This window comes from Neoarius graeffei, chromosome 1 (genome assembly GCF_027579695.1).
Source record: "Neoarius graeffei isolate fNeoGra1 chromosome 1, fNeoGra1.pri, whole genome shotgun sequence".
Lineage (NCBI taxonomy): Eukaryota > Metazoa > Chordata > Actinopteri > Siluriformes > Ariidae > Neoarius > Neoarius graeffei.
In genome coordinates, this window is record NC_083569.1 from 45,311,861 (window position 1) to 45,337,554 (window position 25,694).

General features: G+C 41.2%; 1 protein-coding gene across 1 annotated transcript in view; it reads right to left on the bottom strand.

Annotated features, from left to right (window-relative positions):
• asap1a (ArfGAP with SH3 domain, ankyrin repeat and PH domain 1a) overlaps positions 1-25,694 on the bottom strand; it is a 220,738-nt gene that overhangs the window by 29,854 nt on the left and 165,190 nt on the right. The window contains exons 14-19 of the mRNA XM_060932545.1: positions 25,373-25,457; positions 25,191-25,239; positions 20,196-20,359; positions 11,874-12,007; positions 9,885-9,976; positions 3,030-3,216 (exon numbers count right to left, since the gene is read on the bottom strand). Coding sequence (XP_060788528.1) covers positions 3,030-3,216; positions 9,885-9,976; positions 11,874-12,007; positions 20,196-20,359; positions 25,191-25,239; positions 25,373-25,457 — 711 coding nt within the window. The remainder of the gene's footprint in view (positions 1-3,029; positions 3,217-9,884; positions 9,977-11,873; positions 12,008-20,195; positions 20,360-25,190; positions 25,240-25,372; positions 25,458-25,694) is intronic.

Below are 25,694 nucleotides of genomic sequence, written 5' to 3' on the forward strand. Positions count from 1 at the left end.
TGCAGAATTTTATGGAAATTTGCGACACATGGCCTCTTGCCTGTTTACGGTCAGCTTTGTGCGTCGTTCACAAACCAATGAGACAACTGTTTGCAGGGCTGTGAGTACACATGGCTGCATGTAAATAGGAATATCAGTTGAATATGCATTTTCATTAGTCATGTAAACAGCTTAGTAGGAATACTGTCTTCTGTTTCTGGTTGTGTTTTGGCTGCCGCTCGTCACCAGAGCTTTTTCTTCCCGTCCCCCTTTATTTCTGTGTTCGTATGGTTTGATATTTATTCTTTGTTTGAATGATTTGTCTGCCGGTTGTGGCGTAGCTCCAGACCCAGTTTTGGGCGTCGGTTTCCTCAGGCTTTAGTCTGCCATGGGTGATGTGTGTTCTGCTCACTATGGACTGTTTAAGATGAAATGTAAAAGAATTTTATTTTAATCCAAGTTTTTTTTTTAGTCTGATATGGACAAGTATTTTTACTATATAGACTTACCTGAAACTACTATATACATGGTTTAATTTTATTTGGTACATTTTCACATTTTAAGTAATGTATAATTGCTTGATCTCATAATTTGTTTTACATCTGTTACTTTTTAGTGTTTGGTTTTATGGTTTTGTGTTTTCATTGTCATCATCGCTGTAATTGGACCCATAGGGTCTGTTGATGATGAACGAATAAAGGAAATGAAATGACTGCAGTGAGCTTGTTGTTCTCTTTAATGTCGGAGTTGCGCAGCGCTCTGTGCAGCAGTGTTTCTGTGCCCGCTTTCTGGATCCATGGCACAGCGTTCAGAGCGCTATTGCCCGGTGGCGTCGTGGCGGCTGTGCAGGCGGTGTGGGACATAACTTCATGTGCTTTTGGTGGGACTGTGGCCAGCTACGCCACTGGAGTTACATCCTGACCTCATTTTGGTGTTTTTTTTTTTTTTTGGTAAGTGTAAAGCCACCTTAGGTGTGAGAAAGGCGCTATACAACTTATTATTTTTCCAAATAAGGGCAAAAACCGGAATATTTTGTGCATGTACAGTCAAGCCGGAAAGTCTGCACACTTCATGTTTTATTACATTACAGACTTATTCTACAATAGATTGAACTCATTTTTTGTCACAAAACTCTACACAAAATAGCCCAGAATGACAAAGTGAAAGCAGGTTTTTTAGACATTTGTGCTAATTTATTAAAAATCAAAATGTAAAATATCATATGGGTGTGCACACCCTTTGATATGACACCCAAAAGTGAGCCGAGGTACATTTTGTTTCTACTGATACTGCTTGAGATGTTTCTACAACTTAACTGGAGTCCACCTGTGGTAAATTCAATTGATTGGACATGGCTGGGGATTGCCAACACCTGCCTATATAAGGTCCCACAGTTGACAGTGCATGTCAGAGCAAACTCCAAGTCATGGGGTCAAAGGAATTATCTGCAGACCTCAGAAACAGGATTGTGTCAAGGCAGAGATCTGGAGAAGGGTACAGAACAATTGCTGCAGCTTTACAGGCCCCAAAGAGCACGGCGGCCACCATCATTCATAAATGGAACAAGTTTGGAACCACCAAGAATCTTCCTAGCCCTGGCCGCCCGGCCAAACTAAGTGATCAGGGAAGACGAGACTTGGCCAAGGAGGTGAGCAGGAACCCGAGGGTCACTCTGACAGAGCTCCAGCGTATCCTTGTGGAGATGGGAGAACCTTTCAGAAGATCAACTATCCAAGCAGCACTCCACAAATCAGGCCTTTATGGTAGAGTGGCCAGACGGAAGCCACTCCTTAGTAAAAAGCACATGACAGCCCACTTGGAGTTTGCCAAAAGGCACCTAGAGGACTCTCAAACCATGAGAAACAAGACTCTCTGGTTTGATGAAACCAAAATTGAACTTTTTGGCCTGAATACCAAGCGTCATGTTTGGAGGAAACCAGGCACCGTTCATCACCTGGCTAATGCCATCCCTACAGTGAAGCATGGCGGTGGCAGCATCATGACATGGGGATGTTTTTCAGCAGCGGGAACTGGGCAACTAGTCCTGATAGAAGGAAAGATGAATGCAGCTAAGTACACCAAGATCCTTGAAGAAAACCTGCTCCAGAGCGCTCTGGACCTCAGACTGGGGCGAAGGTTTACCTTCCAACATGACAACGACCTGAAGCACACAGCCAAGAGAACAAAGGAGTGGCTTTGGAGAAAGTCTGTGAATGTCCTTGAGTGGCCCAGCCAGAGCCCAGACCTGAATCCAGTTGAACATCTGTGGAAGGAGCTGAAAATGCCCGTGTACCGATGCTCCCCATCCAACCTGACGGAGCTTGCAAGGATATGCCAAGATGAATGGGCAAAAATGTCCAGAAACAAGTGTGCCAAGCTCGTAGCTTCTTTCCCAAGATGCCTTGAAGCTGTAATTGCTGCCAAAGGTGCATCAACCAAGTATTAGGCTAAGGGTGTGTACAGATATGTAACTCCTAAATAACTTTTTTTTTTTTGGTCAGTAAAATAAAATTGCATATTTTCTAAAAACCTGTTTTCACTAAAAAAAATGAACTCAATCTATTGTGGAATAAGTTTGTAATGTAATAAAATGTGGGGAAGGTGAAAGGGGTGTGCAGACTTTCTGGCTTGACTGTAAACATAGTGAGTGGAACTTTTAAGACTGTTTTTAAACATGCGATAAAAACTTAAACTCTTAACATATAGTGTGTTTTGCGTCAGTATGCCCCTTTGGACCTTTCCAATTTTGGAATATCAATTTCCCTTTATATTGATTATCTTGGTTAAAGACAAAAATTAGGCTTATACAGTACATCTGGTTAAATGTTGTGATTTAGAGCTAATTTACAAGTTTCCGAGCAACGGGGTGAATGCTTATGCACTCAGTACTTTTTTAAAGATTTTTTTAAAATTAAATTTTTAATAACGTTGCTACCTGCATTGATTTTATCCACCACTTTAATATTATGTGATATGTATATAATCCCAAATAAGTCCAGTTCCAGGTTATAAGGCTATAAAACCTATGTAGCAGTCTGGCGCATCTGTACCTGTCCTGCCTCAGGGAATGGCTCCAGTAGCTCCACTCCATCAGCGTAGAGCTGCACGAGCGCCAGCAAGTCTCGAGTCCTGACTGCCTCATACAGGTCACCTTGCCTTGCCGTGGCCGTGCTCGCTGTGCGCCGCGCAAACCGATGCTCTACATACTTGGCATTGATGTACTCCTTCCTCTCAGTCCTGTAAGGCAACAAGCCAAGCAGGGGGTGTGTCTTGTCAATTATCACTAGTAATTAGACATGTAACGATACATTGCGCGACGATAATATGTGATACAAATTTATGTTTATTCAAATCAGTGAGATAAAAAATGAATCACAATTATCATCAGACTGCATAATCTCAGTTTTTTTTCTCGCTGTAAATCAATTGTTTAGACAGTTGAGGGAACAAGAACGTACAATAGCAGGAATACATGTTACTTCACCATAGGTAGAAGTAACACAGCTCTAAAGCGCACACAAAAAAAAAGACTTAAAATGGGAAAGAGATGTGTGATTTATTGTACAAATAGATTTAACAAGAAATCCTAGCTCTCTTTTTACAGACTGCTGAAAACTAAAGAAAAGAGAAGCAAATGGAGGTAGTGGAAATGTTCATAAAATTTATTAAGAAAAGGCCGATTTGTTCTGAACTTTTTTCATTTTTAATAAAAGGGATATTTGAATTAAAAGGCTATTATATTTTACTCCAACCTTTACAAATGTGGATAAATAAATCATTGTTGGTTATTAAGAAAAATAAACAAAATGTTTTTTTTTTAATTAAAAAAAAATAAGGAATATTTAATAATATTGATAATAAACAGGAAAATTAATTATGCTATTTTGGTCATAAAATTTTCTTCATTCGATTTACTTTTCAAAAATATTGCGGAATAATTTAATCGTGAACCCAATATCAAACTGAATCGAACCATGGACTGGGTGAATTGTTCCATGTCAAGTTCAAGTTACTTTATTTGTACCCGAAGGTAAACTTGTTTTGCAGTGAAGTGAGTCAGCTTTCTCTTCCACACACGCCAAACAACACTTAAAACATCTAACATAAAACACAGTGTAATAAACACATAACATTTATAAAAAAAATTTAAAAAAAAAAGATAAAAAACATCTCACATAAAACACAACATAAAAACATAAAACCCCACATGAAGCTAAGACTTATTAAAAAGGCTTACGGCAGCAGTAAGCAAAACTGTTTTTATAACGCTTGGTTTTACATTGTGGTACTTTATCTCTACGTCCTGATGGGAGAGGCTGGAACTCACAATGCAGTGGGTGAGAAGTGTCCTTTAAAATTGATCCAGATCTCCTCTGTACCTGTCTGGAGTACAGTGATTCTGGATTTAACTGCATCTCTCCCGTCAGCTTACTGGACCACTTCACTATTTGGTTCAGGTACTTCTTATTTTGAGACGACAGATTACCAAACCAAGACGCCAAGCAGAAAGATTCAATAAAAGCATGATAAAACAGAGTCAGCAGTGTTTTGTCAATGTGAAACGATGACCGTTTCCTGAGGCAAAACAGACACTGGTTCCCCTTTTTATATACAGCTTCACAGTTTGCCTCAAAAGTCAGTTTACGATCAATGACTGTGCCAAGATACTTATATGTTTCAACTAGGGGTGGGACATTAACGCGTTAATTAAGATTAATTAATTTCAAACAAATTAATTCGTTAAAAATATTAATGCATTTTATCGCAGTTTGCATGCCAAACAACCCGGAACCATTGTTAGTGCACCGTGTTATGGTGCAACAAATATACTGACGCACATAGTTCCAGTTACAGCAATGGAGCTTGAAAGCGCGCCGGGTCTGCTGGACGGTAAATTTATATTCAAAAAACGACCCGATGGAACTGTTGATAAAACCACAGTTTATTGCAAACTGTGCAGAAAGGAGTTTGCTCATCACAGAAGCTCGTCAACTTTATGGTACCATTTAAATGCCAAGCATGTCACCGCGATTACTGAAACAGCTGCAGCTCGAGGTAGCAGTTCTGGTCAGCAGTGCAAACTCGAAGAAATGGCTGGATTCCAGAAGAAAATGAGCAGGGCAACGTCGGAAAATTTAACGAACACGCTGGCCAAGTGGATTGCCCTGGACTGCAGACCGCTATCGGTGGTAGAAGATAAGGGTCTACGAGATGTATTGCAGATTGCGGCGTGTGATCCAGAAGGTAACAACTAAAATGGTTCGTAAAATGGCACTGAAACTTTAGTCTCTTCAATTTTGGACAGGGACCTTACCTTTGTTTACTATTGCAAAATGAAATGCAATTTATTGTTTACAGCCATTAAATGAGCTTGAGGGCCCGTTTACACGAGGACGCTGTCGGGTAAAAACGACTAAATATTTTATCGGAAGTGCCTTTCGTCTACACGGGGACGGCGTTTCCGAGGCTGAAAAACGGAAAAAATTGAAAACGCCTTCCAGAGTGGATAAGTTAAAAACGGCCCCCGTTGCATATCCGTCTAAACTACCCAATACGCGAAACTCTGCTCGGATCTGCTCACGTCGGGTACGCGTTTACGTCATACATATGTCATATACTGTACATGCCAGCCCGGGAAGTAAGAAAGTAAGTAAAAAAGTAAGAGTGTGTCTGATTACATCGATCCAATGGACCTTCAAGCTGCTCTGGCAGCTTTAATAAACGTCCAGGAGTCCTTCGAACATCTATACCGTTAATGAACAGAGGCGGGTATAGTATGCTCTTACTTTTTTACTTACTTTCTTACTTACCATAGCCAGAGTAGTCAAAGTTTTCGCGGCGCAGATGTGCAGATCAGACAAGACGGAAGACGTTGCGCATGCGTGCAGACATAGCGGAGGTCTTTCACAGCACCACCTAGCCGCCTGGCATGCACATCCAATTGAATTCCACACATTTATGCGTCACCGTATAGACGCAGATTTCCTCCTTGAAAATGGTCGTGTAGACGCGGAAAAAAGTGAGAACGAAAACGGACTTTTGCGTTTTTGTTTCAGACCGTCCCCGTGTAAAGTGGGCCTGAATCTAAAAATCATGTCTGTGTATTATTTGAACTCTTCACATATTATTTAATTACATAAAATAAATGTTGCTTTTGGGGCAAATACGGTAGTGCGATTAATTGAGATTAATTAAGATTAATTAATTACAAAGCCTTTTAGTAATTAGATTATTTTTTTTAATCTAGTCCCACCCCTAGTTTCAACACATTCTACTGTCTGACCCTTTATAAAAAAGTGAGTTCCTGTGCCTGGCGGAGTTTCCTAAAATCAATTAATATATGTCTTTAGTTTTTAATATGTTCATCTGCAGAAAGGATTCATCACACCACTGAACAAAGTCCTGAATGACTGGACCGTGGCAGGTTTCATTGTCCTTCAGCAGACTGACAATGACGGAGTCATCTGCATACTTTAAAATGAATCCGCCCTCCCTGCTGCTACGACACGTTTGTGTAAAGGATGAACAGGAGAGGTGACCAAACACATCCTTGTGGGGAGCTAGTGGAGGAACAGACCTGATCAGATAGAGCGCCGTTCACTCTCGCTCTCTGTGTTCTGTTTGTTAAAAAATCTAAAATCCAGCCCACAAGATTAAAACTTGGATTAAATTGTTCTACAACCCCGATTCCAAAAAAGTTGGGACAAAGTACAAATTGTAAATAAAAACGGAACGCAATAATTTACAAATCTCAAAAACTGATATTGTATTCACAATAGAACATAGACAACATATCAAATGTTGAAAGTGAGACATTTTGAAATTTCATGCCAAATATTGGCTCATATGAAATTTCATGACAGCAACACATCTCAAAAAAGTTGGGACAGGGGCAAAAAGAGGCTGAAAAAGTTAAAGGTACAAAAAAGGAACAGCTGGAGGACCAAATTGCAACTCATTAGGTCAATTGGCAATAGGTCATTAACATGACTGGGTATAAAAAGAGCATCTTGGAGTGGCAGCGGCTCTCAGAAGTAAAGATGGGAAGAGGATCACCAATCCCCCTAATTCTGCGCCGACAAATAGTGGAGCAATATCAGAAAGGAGTTCGACAGTGTAAAATTGCAAAGAGTTTGAACATATCATCATCTACAGTGCAGAATATCATCAAAAGATTCAGAGAATCTGGAAGAATCTCTGTGCGTAAGGGTCAAGGCCGGAAAACCATACTGGGTGCCCGTGATCTTCGGGCCCTTAGACAGCACTGCATCACATACAGGCATGCTTCTGTATTGGAAATCACAAAATGGGCTCAGGAATATTTCCAGAGAACATTATCTGTGAACACAATTCACCGTGCCATCCGCCGTTGCCAGCTAAAACTCTATAGTTCAAAGAAGAAGCCGTATCTAAACATGATCCAGAAGCGCAGACGTCTTCTCTGGGCCAAGGCTCATTTAAAATGGACTGTGGCAAAGTGGAAAACTGTTCTGTGGTCAGACGAATCAAAACGTGAAGTTCTTTATGGAAATCAGGGACGCCGTGTCGTTCGGACTAAAGAGGAGAAGGACGACCCAAGTTGTTATCAGCGCTCAGTTCAGAAGCCTGCATCTCTGATGGTATGGGGTTGCATTAGTGCGTGTGGCATGGGCAGCCTACACATCTGGAAAGACACCATCAATGCTGAAAGGTATATCCAGGTTCTAGAGCAACATATGCTCCCATCCAGACGACGTCTCTTTCAGGGAAGACCTTGCATTTTCCAACATGACAATGCCAAACCACATACTGCATCAATTACAGCATCATGGCTGCGTAGAAGAAGGATCCGGGTACTGAACTGGCCAGCCTGCAGTCCAGATCTTTCACCCATAGAAAACATTTGGCGCATCATAAAACGGAAGATGCGACAAAAAAGACCTAAGACAGTTGAGCAACTAGAATCCTACATTAGACAAGAATGGGTTAACATTCCTATCCCTAAACTTGAGCAACTTGTCTCCTCAGTCCCCAGATGTTTACAGACTGTTGTAAAGAGAAAAGGGGATGTCTCACAGTGGTAAACATGGCCTTGTCCCAACTTTTTTGAGATGTGGTGTTGTCATGAAATTTAAAATCACCTAATTTTTCTCTTTAAATGATACATTTTCTCAGTTTAAACATTTGATATGTCATCTATGTTCTATTTTGAATAAAATATGGAATTTTGAAACTTCCACATCATTGCATTCCGTTTTTATTTACAATTTGTACTTTGTCCCAACTTTTTTGGAATCGGGGTTGTAAAAGCCTCTCTGTTAAAATGTGGGGTTGAATAGTATTAAAAGCAGATGAAAAATCAATGAATAAAAGCCTTGCATGTGTTCCCTTTCCCTCAAGATGTTTAAGAAGCAGGTTCATTAAAGTGACCGTGGCATCCTCAACTCCTCGAAGGGGTCTATAAGCAAACTGCAGAGGATCCAGGTCATTCCCTGTCTTCTTTATGATTTCAGACCTCACCAACTTTTCAAAGGTTTTCATCACAATGGATGTCAATGCAATGGGTCCAAAATCATTCAGGGTTTTTGGCCATTTTATCTTGGGAACAGGGACAACTACAGCCTCCTTCTAACATTTTGGGACATGCTGAGTCTAAGGATTTATTAAAAATATAATAAAATATTGGGCACAGTTGTTTGGCACACCATTTGAGCAGTCGACCACAGATGTTATCAGGTCCCTGGCTCTTATTCGTCTTTATGGAAGAGAAAACCTTCAGAATATCTGTGTGTTCAATCTTAAAATGCTGGTTGTCTTCAAGTTTATGACTCACTTCCTGCATCTCTTTGCTAAAATCAAAAACATCAAATCGAGAATAAAAACAATTAAGAGCATTTGCTAGATCAGAGTCTGAGTCAAAACCCTCTAAAGTGACGGTGCTTCTATTTTTTGGGTTACTTACCGTATGCCTGCTATGGCTTTCATACTTGACCAGGCAGAACCAAGATTATTTGCAGCCATTTTGTCTTCCAGTTTAATTTTATAGTCCTGTTTTGCTTTTAAAATGTTAATTTTCAGCTCCTTAATGGCTGTGTGCAAAGCAGCGACAGAACCAGACTTGCAAGCACATCTCTTAGTCTGTAAACTGGATTTCACAGATTTTGTAACCCAGGGCTTGTTACTGGGGAAAATTCTGACCTTCTTGCATGGTATGATCATCATGGATGCAAACGGCGCGCCTTTTGGCGGATGCCGCCTTTTTCATGGCTGTCTGGGGGACTTGTGTGAATTGCGCAGATCCGATGAGTTTTTTTTTTTTGGGGGGGGGGGGGGGGGGGGGGGGGGCGTTGGAGTGTCTGATTATAATTTCATCAAAGTAAATTCTGTATTAAAATTACTAAATAAGCAAATGCCGTTACAGTTCATGAAACATAGGAAGTATGAGAAGAAAACAGTAAATCAGAAAGCTGCGCACATAAAGCCAATTACGTAACTTGCGTAACTTACGTTGGACTGATGGAAATCCTTGCGCGTGCAGTGAAGTGCAGCCAGCAGCAGATAATGGCACGCAGCCAATTGGCTTTACGTGTGCAGCTTTCTGATTTACTGTTTTCTTCTCATACTTATACTTCCTATGCTTCATGGACTGTAACGGCATTTGCTTATTTAGTAATTTTAATACAGAATTTACTTTGATGAAATTATAATCAGACACTCCAATGCCCCCCCCCCAAAAAAAACTCATCGGATCTGCGTGATTCACACAAGTCCCCCAGACAGCCATGAAAAAGGCGGCATCCGCCAAAAGGCACGCCGTTTGCATCCATGGATCATGTCTCTGCAGAAGGCCACATAGGAACATGCTACCAGTAATATTATGAAAGGTCACGTTATCCTAAGGACAAGCAGAAAGCAGGTGTACTCACATGTCACTGGATGGCGGAGGCTTTGGTGAGGAGCTCGACAGATTCCCTTCCAGGATTTCATTAAAACTACTGTTTCCTATATTCTTGGCCAGCTGTAAAAAGATTACAAAGGATTATAAAATGAATGAATGGCTAGTAGTGTTGTAGTCAAGACTACTTCAATCGAGCCCAAGTCATGACCAAGACCAAAGTGTGTCAAGACCAAGACTTTGAGGGGGTCGAGATCAAGCCAAAACCAAGACTAAGGCAAGGTGAGACCGAGTCAAGACCAGAACCAGACCAGCGTGTGAGAAGTGGGGTGAGGGAGGGGTGATAGCTGTTAACAGGAAGAAAAATTTCAAATGAGCAATGAGTCACGTTATTGGTTGCATTTGAAGCAGGAAATTTTCCATCCAATCACAGTAATGATGTTCACAAATAAATTAGACATTGCACAGGCAATTTGGTGATATCCCCGCAGTTGTGGTCTTGACCAGTGGTGAAATAAAACCTCGAGTCCTCTATGTCCGAGACTGAGATAAGACTGAGTAAAAGCGCGGTCGATTCCAAGACAAAACCAAGCCCTTCAAAAAGTGGTCTTGAGACCAGTCACGAGTCCTACAACACTCACAGCGACTATTCATGAATCTCAAAATGAACCTTATGTTTGAGTTTAACATGCAATAAGAAAATTAGCTTGCATGCAAATTACTTACTGGGTCAAATTTGTAAACAGACATGAATGACAGTGAATATTAAAGCTTGACGGCCTTTCGATTTCATAAAATCGGTGAAATTTAGTTCCCTCTGAAATTTGGTCGTTGTGATATAGGCTTATTTCTATAATATCTCAACATATCAGGCCATTCTGTAGCTAGGAAGTTATTTAATTTAAGAGGATTCCCGAGCAAATAACGTGCATGAACTTGCTCGCTTCGCACAGTCAAACAGACAGAGGAAAGTCCGTGTGCGCATGTGCAGGTTTACCTTGACCGTGCACTGACCGTTCCATCATTCTGTCACTAAACGAACAGTTGATCACACCGAGGTGCTCGCTGACCGCCAATATTTATTAGTTTGGTCCTGTGTTTCCTTTCCTTCGCAACATTGCGTCTTTTCTTCTCGCTTTCCGTTACTGTAGTCGGTCTTTCACGTTTCATTCGCGTCCTCCATTTTTCTCTCCTGTTTCAAATTTGTATCCCACAATGCCTTGTGCGAACAGGGAAAGCCCACCATGTGATGCATGACGTAGAGTATCTTGTATTGGGTCATGGTGAAGCAGGAAAAAATAGCGGAGAATTTAGGGCCACGTGGCTTTAAATTCATTAGTTTATTATTATTTTTTTAAAAATAAACTAATAAAATTGGAAGTCTGATTTGAATTCAGTAGCTTTCGGTCCACTAAACAAAAATAACTGGGTGTCGGGGAAAATTCTTTTTATGACCTACACTTGAAAAATCTGAAAGGCAGTCTAGTTTTAATTGTAAGAAGTTCAGAAAAAGAATCTTAGTATTTGAGAAAAATAAATAAAAATGTTAAAAGTTAAACAGCCACAAAACTGACTTCCAAAATATAAGCAAAGAAAAAAAAATTAAAAACCTGTTTTTTTTTTTTCTGAACACCATGTATTTGGGTAAGTATCCCCCCCCCTTTTTTTTTGATGTATATGAAGTACTTAAAGAAGATCTTTCTAAAGCTTTGTAGGCTTGAAATAAAATGTCATATGAGCATTAGTATTGTTTGCTGGAAATGAAAAAGTGGCATCGTGCCATCTCTAACTGTACCTTTTCAGTTCTACAATGACAGATTCATGCCTTTTTGCATCATTTTGGAAGAACTTTGCTGCCGCGTGGCTGTGACTGTAAAAAGATGGCATTTCCGCTTTTCTAAGATACGGGTTCACTCTAAAACGATCCATCATTCGGCTGGTGCATCTTTAACTCATCAGACTGGAGATGTAATACCACGTTACAGCTCAGATAATAACAGAATGATCACAAAAACCTCACCAAGAGTTCCGATGTGCCTAGTTTATCCAGCTCCATGGACTGTATGCGTGAAATATGGACGCCCATCTCTCTGTGGATCCCTGAACACTCGATACAGGTCAGAATGCCCAGGTTAGTGGACAACCATTTAGGATCTGCAGCAAACACACACACACACGCGCACACGCACGAGTTATGGGATGCAGCAGCAAAGGTGAGGCGCTGAAAAGCCACCATTGCTGTTCATATTAAATCCTAAAGGAGGCGCAGGTCGCCATTTTTAAAAAGACTGAGGAGCTCGGTGAGGAGATGAGCAGGAACAGAAATTTGCTTTTTATACTCTTTGCTCTGCTCTAATCTGGAATATTAGAGTTTCGGATAGTTCTCGTTAAGATCAGTGTGTATTTCAGATATTTCTTCACATACGGAAGGGGACAGCAGGGAGACTTGGGACAGTTTGTATTCCCATAAATTAATTCCAACCAATCAGGTTTGAGATTACATCAGAAGTTGACCCTTCAAGTAACCGACTTCTTTTGGAGCCATGAAGCTGGACACTGCAGTAAGGTTTGTGCAGTTCAATATTTCTGTAACCAAAACTTGTATTTTCTACATCGCCTCCACTTCCATTCTATGATGTAACGTACACTGGTGAATTCGGGATTTGTTCGGAATTAAAGTATGTAGCCTAGAGTTACCATACTGCATATATAGTGGTGCTTGAAAGTTTGCAAACCCTTTAGAATTTTCAATATTTCAGTTAGAATTTTCAATATTTCAGTAGAATTTTCAATATTTCATTTTCCCAGTTAAACAAATGAGACAAAATATTATACTTGGTCATTTATTTATTGAGGAAAATGATCCAATATTACATATCTGTGAGTGGCAAAAGTATGTGAACCTTTGCTTTCAGTATCTGGTGTGACCCCCTTGTGCAGCAATAACTGCAACTAAACGTTTACGGTAACCGTTGATCAGTCCTGCACACCGGCTTGGAGGAATTTTAGCCCGTTCCTCCGTACAGAACAGCTTCAACTCTGGGATGTTGGTAGGTTTCCTCACATGAACTGCTCGCTTCAGGTCCTTCCACAACATTCCGGTTGGATTAAGGTCAGGACTTTGACTTGGCCATTCCAAAACATTCACTTTATTCTTCTTTACCCATTCTTTGGTAGAACGACTTGTGTGGTTAGGGTCGTTGTCTTGCTGCATGACCCACCTTCTCTTGAGATTCAGTTTATGGACAGATGTCCTGACATTTTCCTTTAGAATTCGCTGGTATAATTCAGAATTCATTGTTCCGTCAATGATGGCAAGCCGTCCTGGCCCAGATGCAGCAAAACAGGCCCAAACCATGATTCTACCACCACCATGTTTCACAGATGGGATAAGGTTCTTATGCTGGAATGCAGTGTTTTCCTTTCTCTAAACAATGCTTCTCATTTAAACCAAAAAGTTCTATTTTGGTCTCATCCGTCCACAAAACATTTTTCCAATAGCTTTCTGGCTTGTCCACGTGATCTTTAGCAAACTGCAGATGAGCAGCAATGTTCTTTTTGGAGAGCAGTGGCTTTCTCCTTGCAACCCTGCCATGCACACCATTGTTGTTCAGTGTTCTCCTGATGGTGGACTCATGAACATTAGCCAATGTGAGAGAGGCCTTCAGTTGCTTAGAAGTTACCCTGGGGTCCTTTGTGACCTCGCTGACTATTACACGCCTTGCTCTTGGAGTGATCTTTGTTGGTTGACCACTCCTGGGGAGGGTAACAATAGTCTTGAATTTCCTCCATTTGTACACAATCTGTCTGACTGTGGATTGGTGGAGTCCAAACTCTTTAGAGATGGTTTTGTAACCTTTTCCAGCCTGATGAGCATCAACAACGCTTTTTCTGAGGTCCTCAGAAATCTCCTTTGTTCGTGCCATGATACACTTCCACAAACATGTGTTGTGAAGATCAGACTTTGATAGATCCCTGTTCTTTAAATAAAACAGGGTGCCCACTCACACCTGATTGTCATCCCATTGATTGAAAACACCTGACTCTAATTTCACCTTCAAATTAACTGCTAATCCTAGAGGTTCACATACTTTTGCCACTCACAGATATGTAATATTGGATCATTTTCCTCAATAAATAAATGACCGAGTATAATATTTTTGTCTCATTTGTTGAACTGGGTTCTCTTTATCTACTTTTAGGACTTTTGTGAAAATCTGATGTTTTAGGTCATATTTATGCAAGAATATAGAAAATTCTAAAGGGTTCACAAACTTTCAAGCACCACTGTAGTATTGTTTATTAAACTTAAATTCTGGGGAAAAACATTTAAGAATTTTTTCCCCCCAAAATTGTCCAGATGGGGAGAGTTGGGACAGTTCGTCATGTTACAGGTTTTTTTCTTGTGGTTTACAAATATAAACTTGTTTAAAAAGCTTTTGTTAAAAATGTAATCATGTCCCTGCATGACGATTAATCTTATTTCATTCCTTCTTGATAATGGAGCTGCTTTGTCTCGGCAGGTTTTGGGTAAACTGACATTTTTCTATCGCTGTACTAGCATTGTGTGTTCATACAGTTCATTTGTTACAAGTTTTGATAATAAATAAAATTTAAACATGCAAGCCTTGGTATTTTATTTTTGCTCCATGTCTCAAGTCCCTGACTTTGCCTTACATTTTTGAACTGTTTGTCTGCCAGTTTGTAAATAAACACTCTTCCTGCAATCACATCTGTCAATCGCCTGCTTACATGACACACTGAGTCATGTGTTCCTCTTTCCACCAGAGAGAAACAATAAGTAATCAAGTCCACAGTCAAGTTAACAATATGTGTTAACGTCATAAAACAAAGGCTTAACAAGCCTTTCACTGAGCTACAGCGCTCAGCGTAAACGAGTGCACCCCCTTTGAAAAGTAACACTTTAAACAATATCTCAACGAACAAACAATTTACAAAATGTTGACAAGACAAAGTTTAATAGAACATCTGTTTAACTTATAACGGGAAAGTAAGGTTAATAATATAACTTAGATTACACATTTTTCAGTTTTACTCAAATTAGGGTGGTGCAAAAATGAGTACACCCCACAACAAAAACTACTACATCTAGTACTTTGTATGGCCTCCATGATTTTTAATGACAGCACCAAGTCTTCTAGGCATGGAATGAACAAGTTGGCGACATTTTGCAACATCGATCTTTTTCCATTCTTCAACAACGACCTCTTTTAGTGACTGGATGCTGGATGGAGAGTGATGCTCAACTTGTCTCTTCAGAATTCCCCAAAGAAAATAATTTCTTTCCACCACAAAGGTGAAGGCTACAAGAAGATCAGCAAAGCTTTACTTATCAGTCAGAATACTGCAGCAAAAGTGGTACAAAAATTTAAGAAAGCTGGAACTGCAACCATCTCACAGAGACGTCCAGGTCGTCCACGGAAGTTAACGCCTCGACAGGAGCGTCTTCTGATGAGAAGGGTTGAAGAAAATCGGCATGCAAGTTCACTGCAGTTATCTAAAGAAGTAGAAAGCCAATCTGGGGCGACTATTTCCCGTGACACAATACGGCGTACACTGCAGAGGAATGGCATGCATGGATGCCGTCCACGAAAGAAGCCTCTCCTAAAGCCCAGGCACAAAAAAGCCCGCCTAGAGTTTGCCAGGGCCCATGCTGACAAAGATGAAGACTACTGGGACTCTATACTCTGGAGTGATGAGACCAAGATAAATGTGACCCCTCACTGAATCCAGGGACACACGTCGGCCGAAACGAATCCGAGATAATCGCAAAAGAAGCATTTTTTTTTTCATCATGTGCAAGTTGAGATCTTGAAGAATGCAATCAGTATTTCAGATAATAGATTGTTTTGATTGGAAATCACATGATGATTTAAGGCTTTTGTTTTGTTTTTTTTTGCGAATCAGCTGTATGATACGAGCTGAGCTCATGGCTACTTAACCTGCATAGAGGCATGTAATTTCACTATGGAATGAGCAAGTTAAACAGAGCGCAGAGGAGCTGAAACACCGCGAAGCAAACAGACACATGGTATTTACATCGGAGATAACCATTTCTAGCAAAAAAACCCCGCAACCTCGTTTTCCAGATTGAATGGAATACTTGAATGATCGGATGATACACAGACCGTTCTAGGATTACATTCCATCGGAGGCATTGGTGTGTGCAAGGCACCGTTTCTCTTTCTGATGGGGTAAGTTTACTAATCTAAGGCTGTGTGGTTATTTTTGCATGTAACGGAGAGTGTTGTGGTTTGGTTAAGCCTAGGTCACAACCGGACGTACGATTTCTTGGCCGTGCAATTTTTGGCGTTTCCCAAATTGCTGCTTTTTTTTTTTTTTGTGTTCATGGAGAAAGACGCACGTTGGCCGTAAGTTTGTCTTGCAACCTGAAAAAAAACGTAAGCGCCCGTAGAGTTTGTTTGACATGACAAAGAACCTCTGCGGCCGGTCTGCGGCTCGAAAATCAGCACAACACACGCGCCCTCCGTGCGTTTCTTGCGTTTTTTGCATGTAAACCGGCCGTAGGAGCGCGTACTGTATGGCCGGTTGTGACCGAGGCTTTACATGAAACTAGTGTTGTGTTAGTTGTGTTATCATCATGCTATCTTTCTTTCTTACGGTGTGAGTAATTTTTCAACCACAAAACATTAAAGTATACTTTAGGACTTATTTTTGTACTTCATAATTGTGTTGGGCATACTTTGCATGGAAGGAAAATTGACATGGTGATCTTTGTTTACATGAAAGTAGTATTGTGCTAGCTCATAGGGGGTAGGGCTTTCCTTAATGTCATGCAGATGAGCACCATTATGTGCCCGCCCTACACCCAGAGTAACTGAGATGGAAAACTTTGAGGGCGATTTTCTCCCTTTTCTGTTTTAAGAAGTATACACTTTCAAAAGGCCACACATTCTTCAAATATTGTCAGATCTCCACATGGAAGGCATCATTGGAAAGCTTAGAAACCGTACTTTCTGAATCTGTCAATAACTCAAAATGCCCCCGGGCGGACATGTGTCCCTGGATTCTGTTTTCTGACAAATGTTTTTGGAACTGATGGCTTCAAAACTGTATGGCGTCACAAAGGTGAGGAATCCAAAGAAAAATGCATGGTGCCTACAGTGAAACATGGTGGTGGCAGTGTCCTTATGTGGGGCTGCATGAGTGCTGCTGGTGTCGGGGAGCTGCATTTCATTGATGGCATCATGAATTCACAGACGTATTGCTCTATACTGAAACAGAAGATGCTACCATCACTCCGTGCCCTTGGTCGTCGTGCACTTTTCCAACATGACTAAACACACGTCTAAGGCCACTGTTGGATTTCTGAAGAAGAACAGGGTGAAAGTGATTCAGTGGCCGAGTACGTCTCCTGATCTGAACCCAATCGAACACCTATGGGGAATTCTGAAGAGACAAGTTGAGCATCACTCTCCATCCAGCATCCAGTCACTAAAAGAGGTCATTGTTGAAGAATGGAAAAAGATTGATGTTGCAAAATGTCGCCAACTTATTCATTCCATGCCTAGAAGACTTGGTGCTGTCATTAAAAATCATGGAGGCCATACAAAGTACTAGATGTAGTAGTTTTTGTTGTGGGGTGTACTCATTTTCGCACCACCCTAATTTGAGTAAAACTGAAAAATGTGTAATCTAAGTTATATTATTAACCTTACTTTCACGTTATAAGTTAAACAGATGTTATATTAAACTTTGTCTCGTCAACATTTTAGAAATTGTGTTCATTAAGATATTGTTTAAAATGTTACTTTTCAAAGGGGGTGCACTCATTTACACTCAGCACTGTACATCTGGATTTGCATCAAAAATCTCATCAATTGTTCCTTGTCCCATGGCCTACCTTTCCTTAAAATTTCATCAAAATATGTTCGCTACTTTTAGGTGTCGATCACCAACAATTATCGAGAACGGTGATCAAAGGATCGATAAAAGGATGAGATGACTGCTGATACCACTAAACTTAGCACCTAGTTAAAGTGTACCGGTGGTGTTTTTATACCCTCCACCCAGCCCAGCTTTGTGGTGTGACATAAATGACATCAGTGATTTGCAACACAGGAATAAACTGAATGGTGAGGATTTAAAAAAACGTAGTGAGTCAGTGATACACCAGTAACCTCCATCATTTCCATAACAGATGAAGAAATCAATCATCGCCTCCATCTGTTCGTGATCCTTTAACTCAGTCAACGAACTGCAATAGCGACTTAGAAGGAGAAAGCAGTGATAAGGAGAACGTGCTGAAAATTTTGCATATAAGGCCATCCTTAAAAAAAAATCCGTTTCCTGTCCACCGGGTGAGCAAAAAAATTTTCAGTCGGGAGGGAGGGATTTTTTTTTTTATATGGATGGATAAGAAATCGCAATGCTGTGTTTGCTTTTTCTTTCAGTACTTTCTTTTTACAAAAGCAGACACATTTAATAAAATGACAGTTTAATCAACTGAAACTTGTACAAAAACTAAGTTAGCATTTTAAATGCTGACTGCAACATTTGCAAAACTTTTACAAAGGTACTTAAAATGTCCGACACACGGACTTTTTGTCGTTCTAAATCGAGCGTTAGGCCGAGTTCGGATGAAATTACACTATTAAAATGATCACTGAATGATTTGTTTTTCTGAATCTTTACTATTTTGTTGTTCGCTAGAATACCATTTTGCGATTTCACACTTAAGCAAATGTTTGAAAACTCCGGATCTCCTTCCTTCATGGTGGCTGACATTTTTTTGTGCCGCACGGCGCATGCGCAGAGCTGATTCAGTTCTATATTCTGCGTGGAATGCAGGGCTTTCCACAAGCACCGGCTGCCGGCCATACAGCCGACTACACAATTCAGTCCAGCCGGCTACTTTAATGACTATTATTTTTGTAGCCCACAGGCTCTAAATATTAATTTTCGATTTTAATAAAATTAAATGTTTATCTAACGGACTGACAATAATGTCAAACTGAACCGCACTCATTTAAGTTGTGATTCGCGCTGTTTGTACCGATAATAACCACAAATTCCCCGCCGACTTCGTTGATCAAGGGAGAGTAACTCATCCACGGCCCCGACATGCGGTGTATGCGCGCGCGCACTCGGCGGAGGCATTAGTGTGTCGGGGCCGTCAGAGGCGACATCAGAGGGAACAGAAGCAGAGATGACGCTTATTTTGTCTCCGGTAAACCAGTCTTCTCTCGTTCAATTACGTGCTGGCATCAAAAGACACCGTTGGTTGTAAATGAACCCAAACTGAGTGGTTGGAGTGTATTTTCATACACAAATGGAGAAATGTTGGCTGAGTGTGTAATTGTGTAGCCCCACTGCAGACCGTTGTCGTTGTTAATTCATAGCATGCTCAGCTGCGTGAATGTGTCATGCACTGAAAATAAGAGATTTACAAGCCAGGAACGCCTCATGATGCAATACGCAAGAAAAGAAAGAAGATTTACTGCCATTTTATTTTGTATTTGAGTAAAGTGAATAAATAAATGGCCTGTGGAAAATGCATTTAATCCTGGGAACTGCGTGCACAGGAGTTTATTTTGTGTTTACCCCCCCGGCTGGCTACTTATTTGTCATGGCTGGCTAGTATGAGCCTTAGTGGAAAGCCCTGGGAATGCGCAAATGTCAAGTTCGATTTTAGATTTACGAACCCGAAAAAAATGTCGAAAAACCGGCATTAAAAAAAAAATTTCAACCGCACAAACGGCACTCACCCGGCCGGTGGACCGGAAACAGAACATTTTTTTTAATAATGGCCTAACGTGCGACAAGTTTTTGCATTTCAGTATTACGAACTTTTCTGGATAAACTATTTAGACATCCACCAAGGAGTTCGTTATAGCGGGCCTGCAGTGAACTCCTTACAGTGGACGGATGCCCCACAACATTAAACGTAACCATAAAGTGATAAAAAGTACAACTAGCCATTTATTAAGGAACTGGAATCGGCAAAATTGAGGTCATGTAAGAGGAATACAACACTTTAGGACATGCCGTCATTGGAAAATCATCAACTTCCAATTGATAACAGTAACACTGGGCGACATCGCTTATTGATTATTTTCCAATAACAGTTCAGTTTGATGGAAACTGCTCGACTCCGTTCCCTTTCTATGACCATTTGATGTTTTGTTATTCTGATCTGTGTGACTGTCGCGACTAAAGTGAGGTATCTGTTTGGTGCCATGTGTTCATTTCCTCTGCATGATAAACACAGTCATTGAATCAATCTGGAGAGTGCAAACAGAAGAGCCACTCTCCTACTCAATCACACACTCCTGCATAAACACACACGCAGCCGTCTGACCTGGCGCTCCGCAGTCGCAGCACACCTCATTGCCAGGCATGCGTAGCACATCCTCGATGATCGCTTTGGTCAGATCCTCCAGACTGTCATCCCCGGCACTCTGTTCGCCACGGAATGCCATGTTCAGAGCCTCCTCCTTACTGTTAGTCAGCACAGAGATCCAGCTGAAAACCCACACACACACACACACACACACACACAGTGATAAATCATAGTACTCAGAAGCACACATACAGTAATGATGGAAATAACCAGAACCTCACTAGGGACGTTCCTTCTGCCTAATTTCAGTATCTGATATGCGTTAGAGTATGATGAAAACCTCTTTGTGCTTGAGAGATAGAACTACAAGGGCATTCGATAGAGTTCATACCTCCGCCAAGCGACAGAACATCAACATCAAAATCAAATCACTTGAACCTAGGAGAATACTAAAGCTGTACACCAAATTTCATCAAAATCCGCATACAACTCTGGATCCTGGATCCACATACAGATCCAGATTTGCATCAAAATCTTGTCAATTGTTCCTTGGCCCACCTTTCCTCACAATTCCATCAAAATCCGTTCAATACTTTTTGAGTTACATTGGGAACAAACAAACAAACGGAGGCGAAAACATAACCTCCTCCAACAAAGCTGGCGGAGATGACGATCAAACAGAAGTCTAGATATATAGACACACAGTGTGGGAAATAAGGCCGGACTGGCGGGCATTTACCAGTAATTTTCGCATTTGTCCGTCTGTATTTCAAAAGCATCAAACTGGATGGACCATCAAAAAATTGTAAAGGTACGGGTCTAATCTACTTCCAATTTTCTTCCAAATGTTACACTGGGTGAATACATTATGTTGTAACACAGTTTGTGACAGATTTTAAAAATTCATAACTCTGCCACCGAAGGTCCTAGCCCCACCAAGATTTACAGGTCACCTCCCTCTCCTCGAGCCCTTTTGAACCAGCCCAGGCACGGCCCACTATTCGCCCCAGAAAAACTTTAATATGAGCCCTGGCTTGAGCCAGCATTTAAAAATTCCTAACTTGACCACCTGAAGTCCTAGCCCCGGCAAAATTTACAGGTACATCCCTCTCCCCGAGCCCTTTCAAACAAGCCAGGCTCAGCCTGATCCAACGTCAGGAGCGAGCACAGATCGAGGAAAGCTTTAGCATGAACCCTGGCTCCGGTTGCTTGCGCAAACAGGGATTTAAAAATTCATAACTCTGCCACCGATGGTCCTAGCCCCACCAAAATTAACAGGTCACTTCCCTCTCCTTGAGCCCTTTTGAACCAGCCCAGGAACGGCCCGCTATTCGTCCCAGAAAAACTTTGACATGAGCCTGGCTCGAGCCAGCCTTTAAAAATTCATAACTTGGCCACCCAAAGTTCTAGCCCCACCAACATTTATGGCTACATCCCTCTCCCCGAGCTGTTTCAGACAAACCCAGGCTCAGCCCGATCCAACGTCAGGAGCGAGCACAGACCAAGGAAAGCTTTAGCAGGAACCCTGGCTCCAGCTGCTTGCGCAAGCGGGGATTCAAAAATCCATAACTCTGCCACCGAAGGCCCTAGCCCCGCCAAAATTAACAGATTACCTCCCTCTCCTCGAGACCTTTCAAAGCAGCCCAGGAACAACCCGCTACTCACCCGGGAGCCCCTGAAAAACTTCAACATGAGCCCTGGATTGAGCCAGCATTTAAAAATTCATAACTTGGCCACCCAAAGTCCTAGCTCAGCCAAAATTTACGGGTACATCCCCCTCCCCGAGCCGTTTCAAACAAGCCCAGGCTCGGCCCAATCCAACATCAGGGGCAAGCACGGATCAAGGAAAGCTTTACCATGAACCCTGGCTCCGGCTGTTTGCGCAAGCAGGGATTTAAAAATTCATAACTCCGCCACCGAAGGTCCTAGCCCCACCAAAATTTACAGGCACCTCCGTCTCCCCTGAGTGTCACGCTAAATAAGAAAATAATAATAATAATAATAATAATAATAATAATACAACCCCGATTCCAAAAAAGTTGGGACAAAGTACAAATTGTAAATAAAAACGGAATGCAATGATGTGGAAGTTTCAAAATTCCATATTTTATTCAGAATGGAACATAGATGACATATCAAATGTTTGAACTGAGAAAACGTATCATTTAAAGAGAAAAATTAGGTGATTTTAAATTTCATGACAACAACACCTCTCAAAAAAGTTGGGACAAGGCCATGTTTCCCACTGTGAGACATCCCCTTTTCTCTTTACAACAGTCTGTAAACATCTGGGGACTGAGGAGACAAGTTGCTCAAGTTTAGGGATAGGAATGTTAACCCATTCTTGTCTAATGTAGGATTCTAGTTGCTCAACTGTCTTAGGTCTTTTTTGTCGTATCTTCCATTTTATGATGCGCCAAATGTTTTCTCTGGGTGAAAGATTTGGACTGCAGGCTGGCCAGTTCAGTACCCGGACCCTTCTTCTACGCAGCCATGATGCTGTAATTGATGCAGTATGTGGTTTGGCATTGTCATGTTGGAAAATGCAAGGTCTTCCCTGAAAGAGACGTCGTCTGGATGGGAGCATATGTTGCTCTAGAACCTGGATATACCTTTCAGCATTGATGGTGTCTTTCCAGATGTGTAAGCTGCCCATGCCACACGCACTAATGCAACCCCATACCATCAGAGATGCAGGCTTCTGAACTGAGCGCTGATAACAACTTGGGCCGTCCTTCTCCTCTTTAGTCCGAATGACACGGCGTCCCTGATTTCCATAAAGAACTTCACATTTTGATTCGTCTGACCACAGAACAGTTTTCCACTTTGCCACAGTCCATTTTAAATGAGCCTTGGCCCAGAGAAGACGTCTGCGCTTCTGGATCATGTTTAGATACGGCTTCTTTGAACTATAGAGTTTTAGCTGGCAACGGCGGATGGCACGGTGAATTGTGTTCACAGATAATGTTCTCTGGAAATATTCCTGAGCCCATTTTGTGATTTCCAATACAGAAGCATGCCTGTATGTGATGCAGTGCCATCTAAGGGCCCGAAGATCATGGGCCCCCAGTATGGTTTTCCGGCCTTGACCCTTACGCACAGAGATTCTTCCAGATTCTCTGAATCTTTTGATGATATTATGCTGTAGATGATGATATGTTCAAACTCTTTGCAGTTTTACACTGTCGAACTCCTTTCTGATATTGGTCCACTATTTGTCGGCGCAGAATTAGGGGGATTGGTGATCCTCTTCCCATCTTTACTTCTGAGAGCCGCTGCCACTCCAAGATGCTCTTTTTATACCCAGTCATGTTAATGACCTATTGCCAATTGACCTAATGAGTTGCAATTTGGTCCTCCAGCTGTTCCTTTTTTGTACCTTTAACTTTTCCAGCCTCTTATTGCCCCTGTCCCAACTTTTTTGAGATGTGTTGCTGTCATGAAATTTCAAATGAGCCAATATTTGGCATGAAATTTCAAAATGTCTCACTTTCGACATTTGATATGTTGTCTATGTTCTATTGTGAATACAATATCAGTTTTTGAGATTTGTAAATTATTGCATTCCGTTTTTATTTACAATTTGTACTTTGTCCCAACTTTTTGGAATCGGGGTTGTAATAATAATCTCAGTATTGACTGTTGTTTTTATTGCATGATGCAGCTAGTGTTTTAGGGTTGACAATATCTGATTGATCCAGTCGGCTGATTAAGAGTTCAGTTTACATGAAACTTTGCAGTACAGTATTATGATAAAATGCCAAACTGCCAATCAGTGGTTATGTGCATTTTTTAAAATTAATAATAATAATGACAGTCATATACTTTGGAGGCTGTAGATTTATATTTTAATATTTTTTATTTTCTTCTATTTTCTAAGTTCTAGTCCAGTAGATTTTAGTCTGAATGCCGAATGATATGACCATGTCTAGTTTTGAGTCATTCTGTTCCAGAGTTACTTGGAATCTCGTCCTCAAAATTTTAACTCTATTATGTAAGAAGAGTTATATTGTTAATAACCAAATTCCTTGTAGACTTATTATAAACAGGATATAAAAATAGTCATTGTTGACAATGTGTCATGAGTGTTATTATAGTACCTATATATGAGTACCAGTAAGTTGTAACCAACTGGAACATCCTTGGCCCCCCGTACTTTTTTCTAGACATGGAACTGACCTGTGTGCGCTACTGTTTTCTTGGGCAGAACTTTAAGCGCGTTTTTCTTGAATCTTCTGACATTTCCTTGTACATTTTATTCAATTTGTAGTGCAATTAGTGTAATTTGGCCTTTGAAGATCACAAAAATGTGCCTGGAAATAGCTGAGAAGCCATCTCCAGGCATCTAAAGCCCTTCAGCTTAGTTTGACTTTTCCAGAAACTGCTGCTCTAGTGGGATTTTTAAACACAACAGTCTCCCAGTATCCAGAATTGGGCAAAAAATATTGAGTGAGTAGCAGTTCTGGAGGCAGAAAGGCCTTGTTAATCCTTTCACCAATGCAGACTGCTATTCCAGTTACACAGTGGCGAAAGGGTTAATGAGGAGCCAAGTGAACATCGCTTGGTCTTTTTCCAATCTTCAACTGTCGCCTCAGATTCCTGTTCTTGGCTGACAAGAGCGGAAGCCGATGTGGTCTTCTGCTGTTGGAGCTCAATCCACCTTAGAGTGCGATAAACTGTGCATTCTGAGCTGCTTTTCTGCTCACCACGGTTGTAAAGAGTGATTATTATATAAAGAGTTAGTTTTCCTGTCAGCTCCAAGCCAGTCAGGCCTTGCTTCTCTGACTCCTCCATATTAACGAATTGTTTCTGTCGACAGAAATATCATTCTTCATAATTATACTTTCCACTGGAAAGAGGTTCATTTTAGACCCTGATGGAGACAATCGTATGTGTACACATCACGTACTGTACCTCCTGAACCACCCACAATTCCCAGAAATACACATTTCCATCACAGATGAGTGCACGCATACCAATCACAGGGCACAAGAGACACACACACACACTTACATCACAAACTCCTGCTCATCCTCTGCCTGGAAATGATATGTGCGATTATCTGCAGAGAGAGGTGGAGAGAGTGAAGTGGATTACATTAACTGCACTTTAGCTCCTTTGCACGTCACTTAGCGCATGTGTAATGGATTCACACACGTGTGTGTGAGAGAGAGAGAGAGAGAGAGTTTACTCACGGGAGATCAGGTCGAAGCACTTCTTATCCTCACCTGGTTTAACCTGACAGGTAAGCAGGTTAAGTCTAACTGGCTGTCTGTTGGACTGGAGAGGAAAACACACACTTAAGATTCATCAGCAACACTCCAGCACATAACACTCCAGCACACACATCAGACAGCCCATGCTTCATTTCAACTAGTTAAATGTCAGTATTATTATTATTATTATTATTATTAGCAGCTCAGCTTTTGGCTGAAGCCTACAGAGGCACCTGTCTGTATGTGTAACCGAGTTCGAGCGTGTTTAAGAACGTAATTGGTGTGCCAGCCTCAAGTAGCG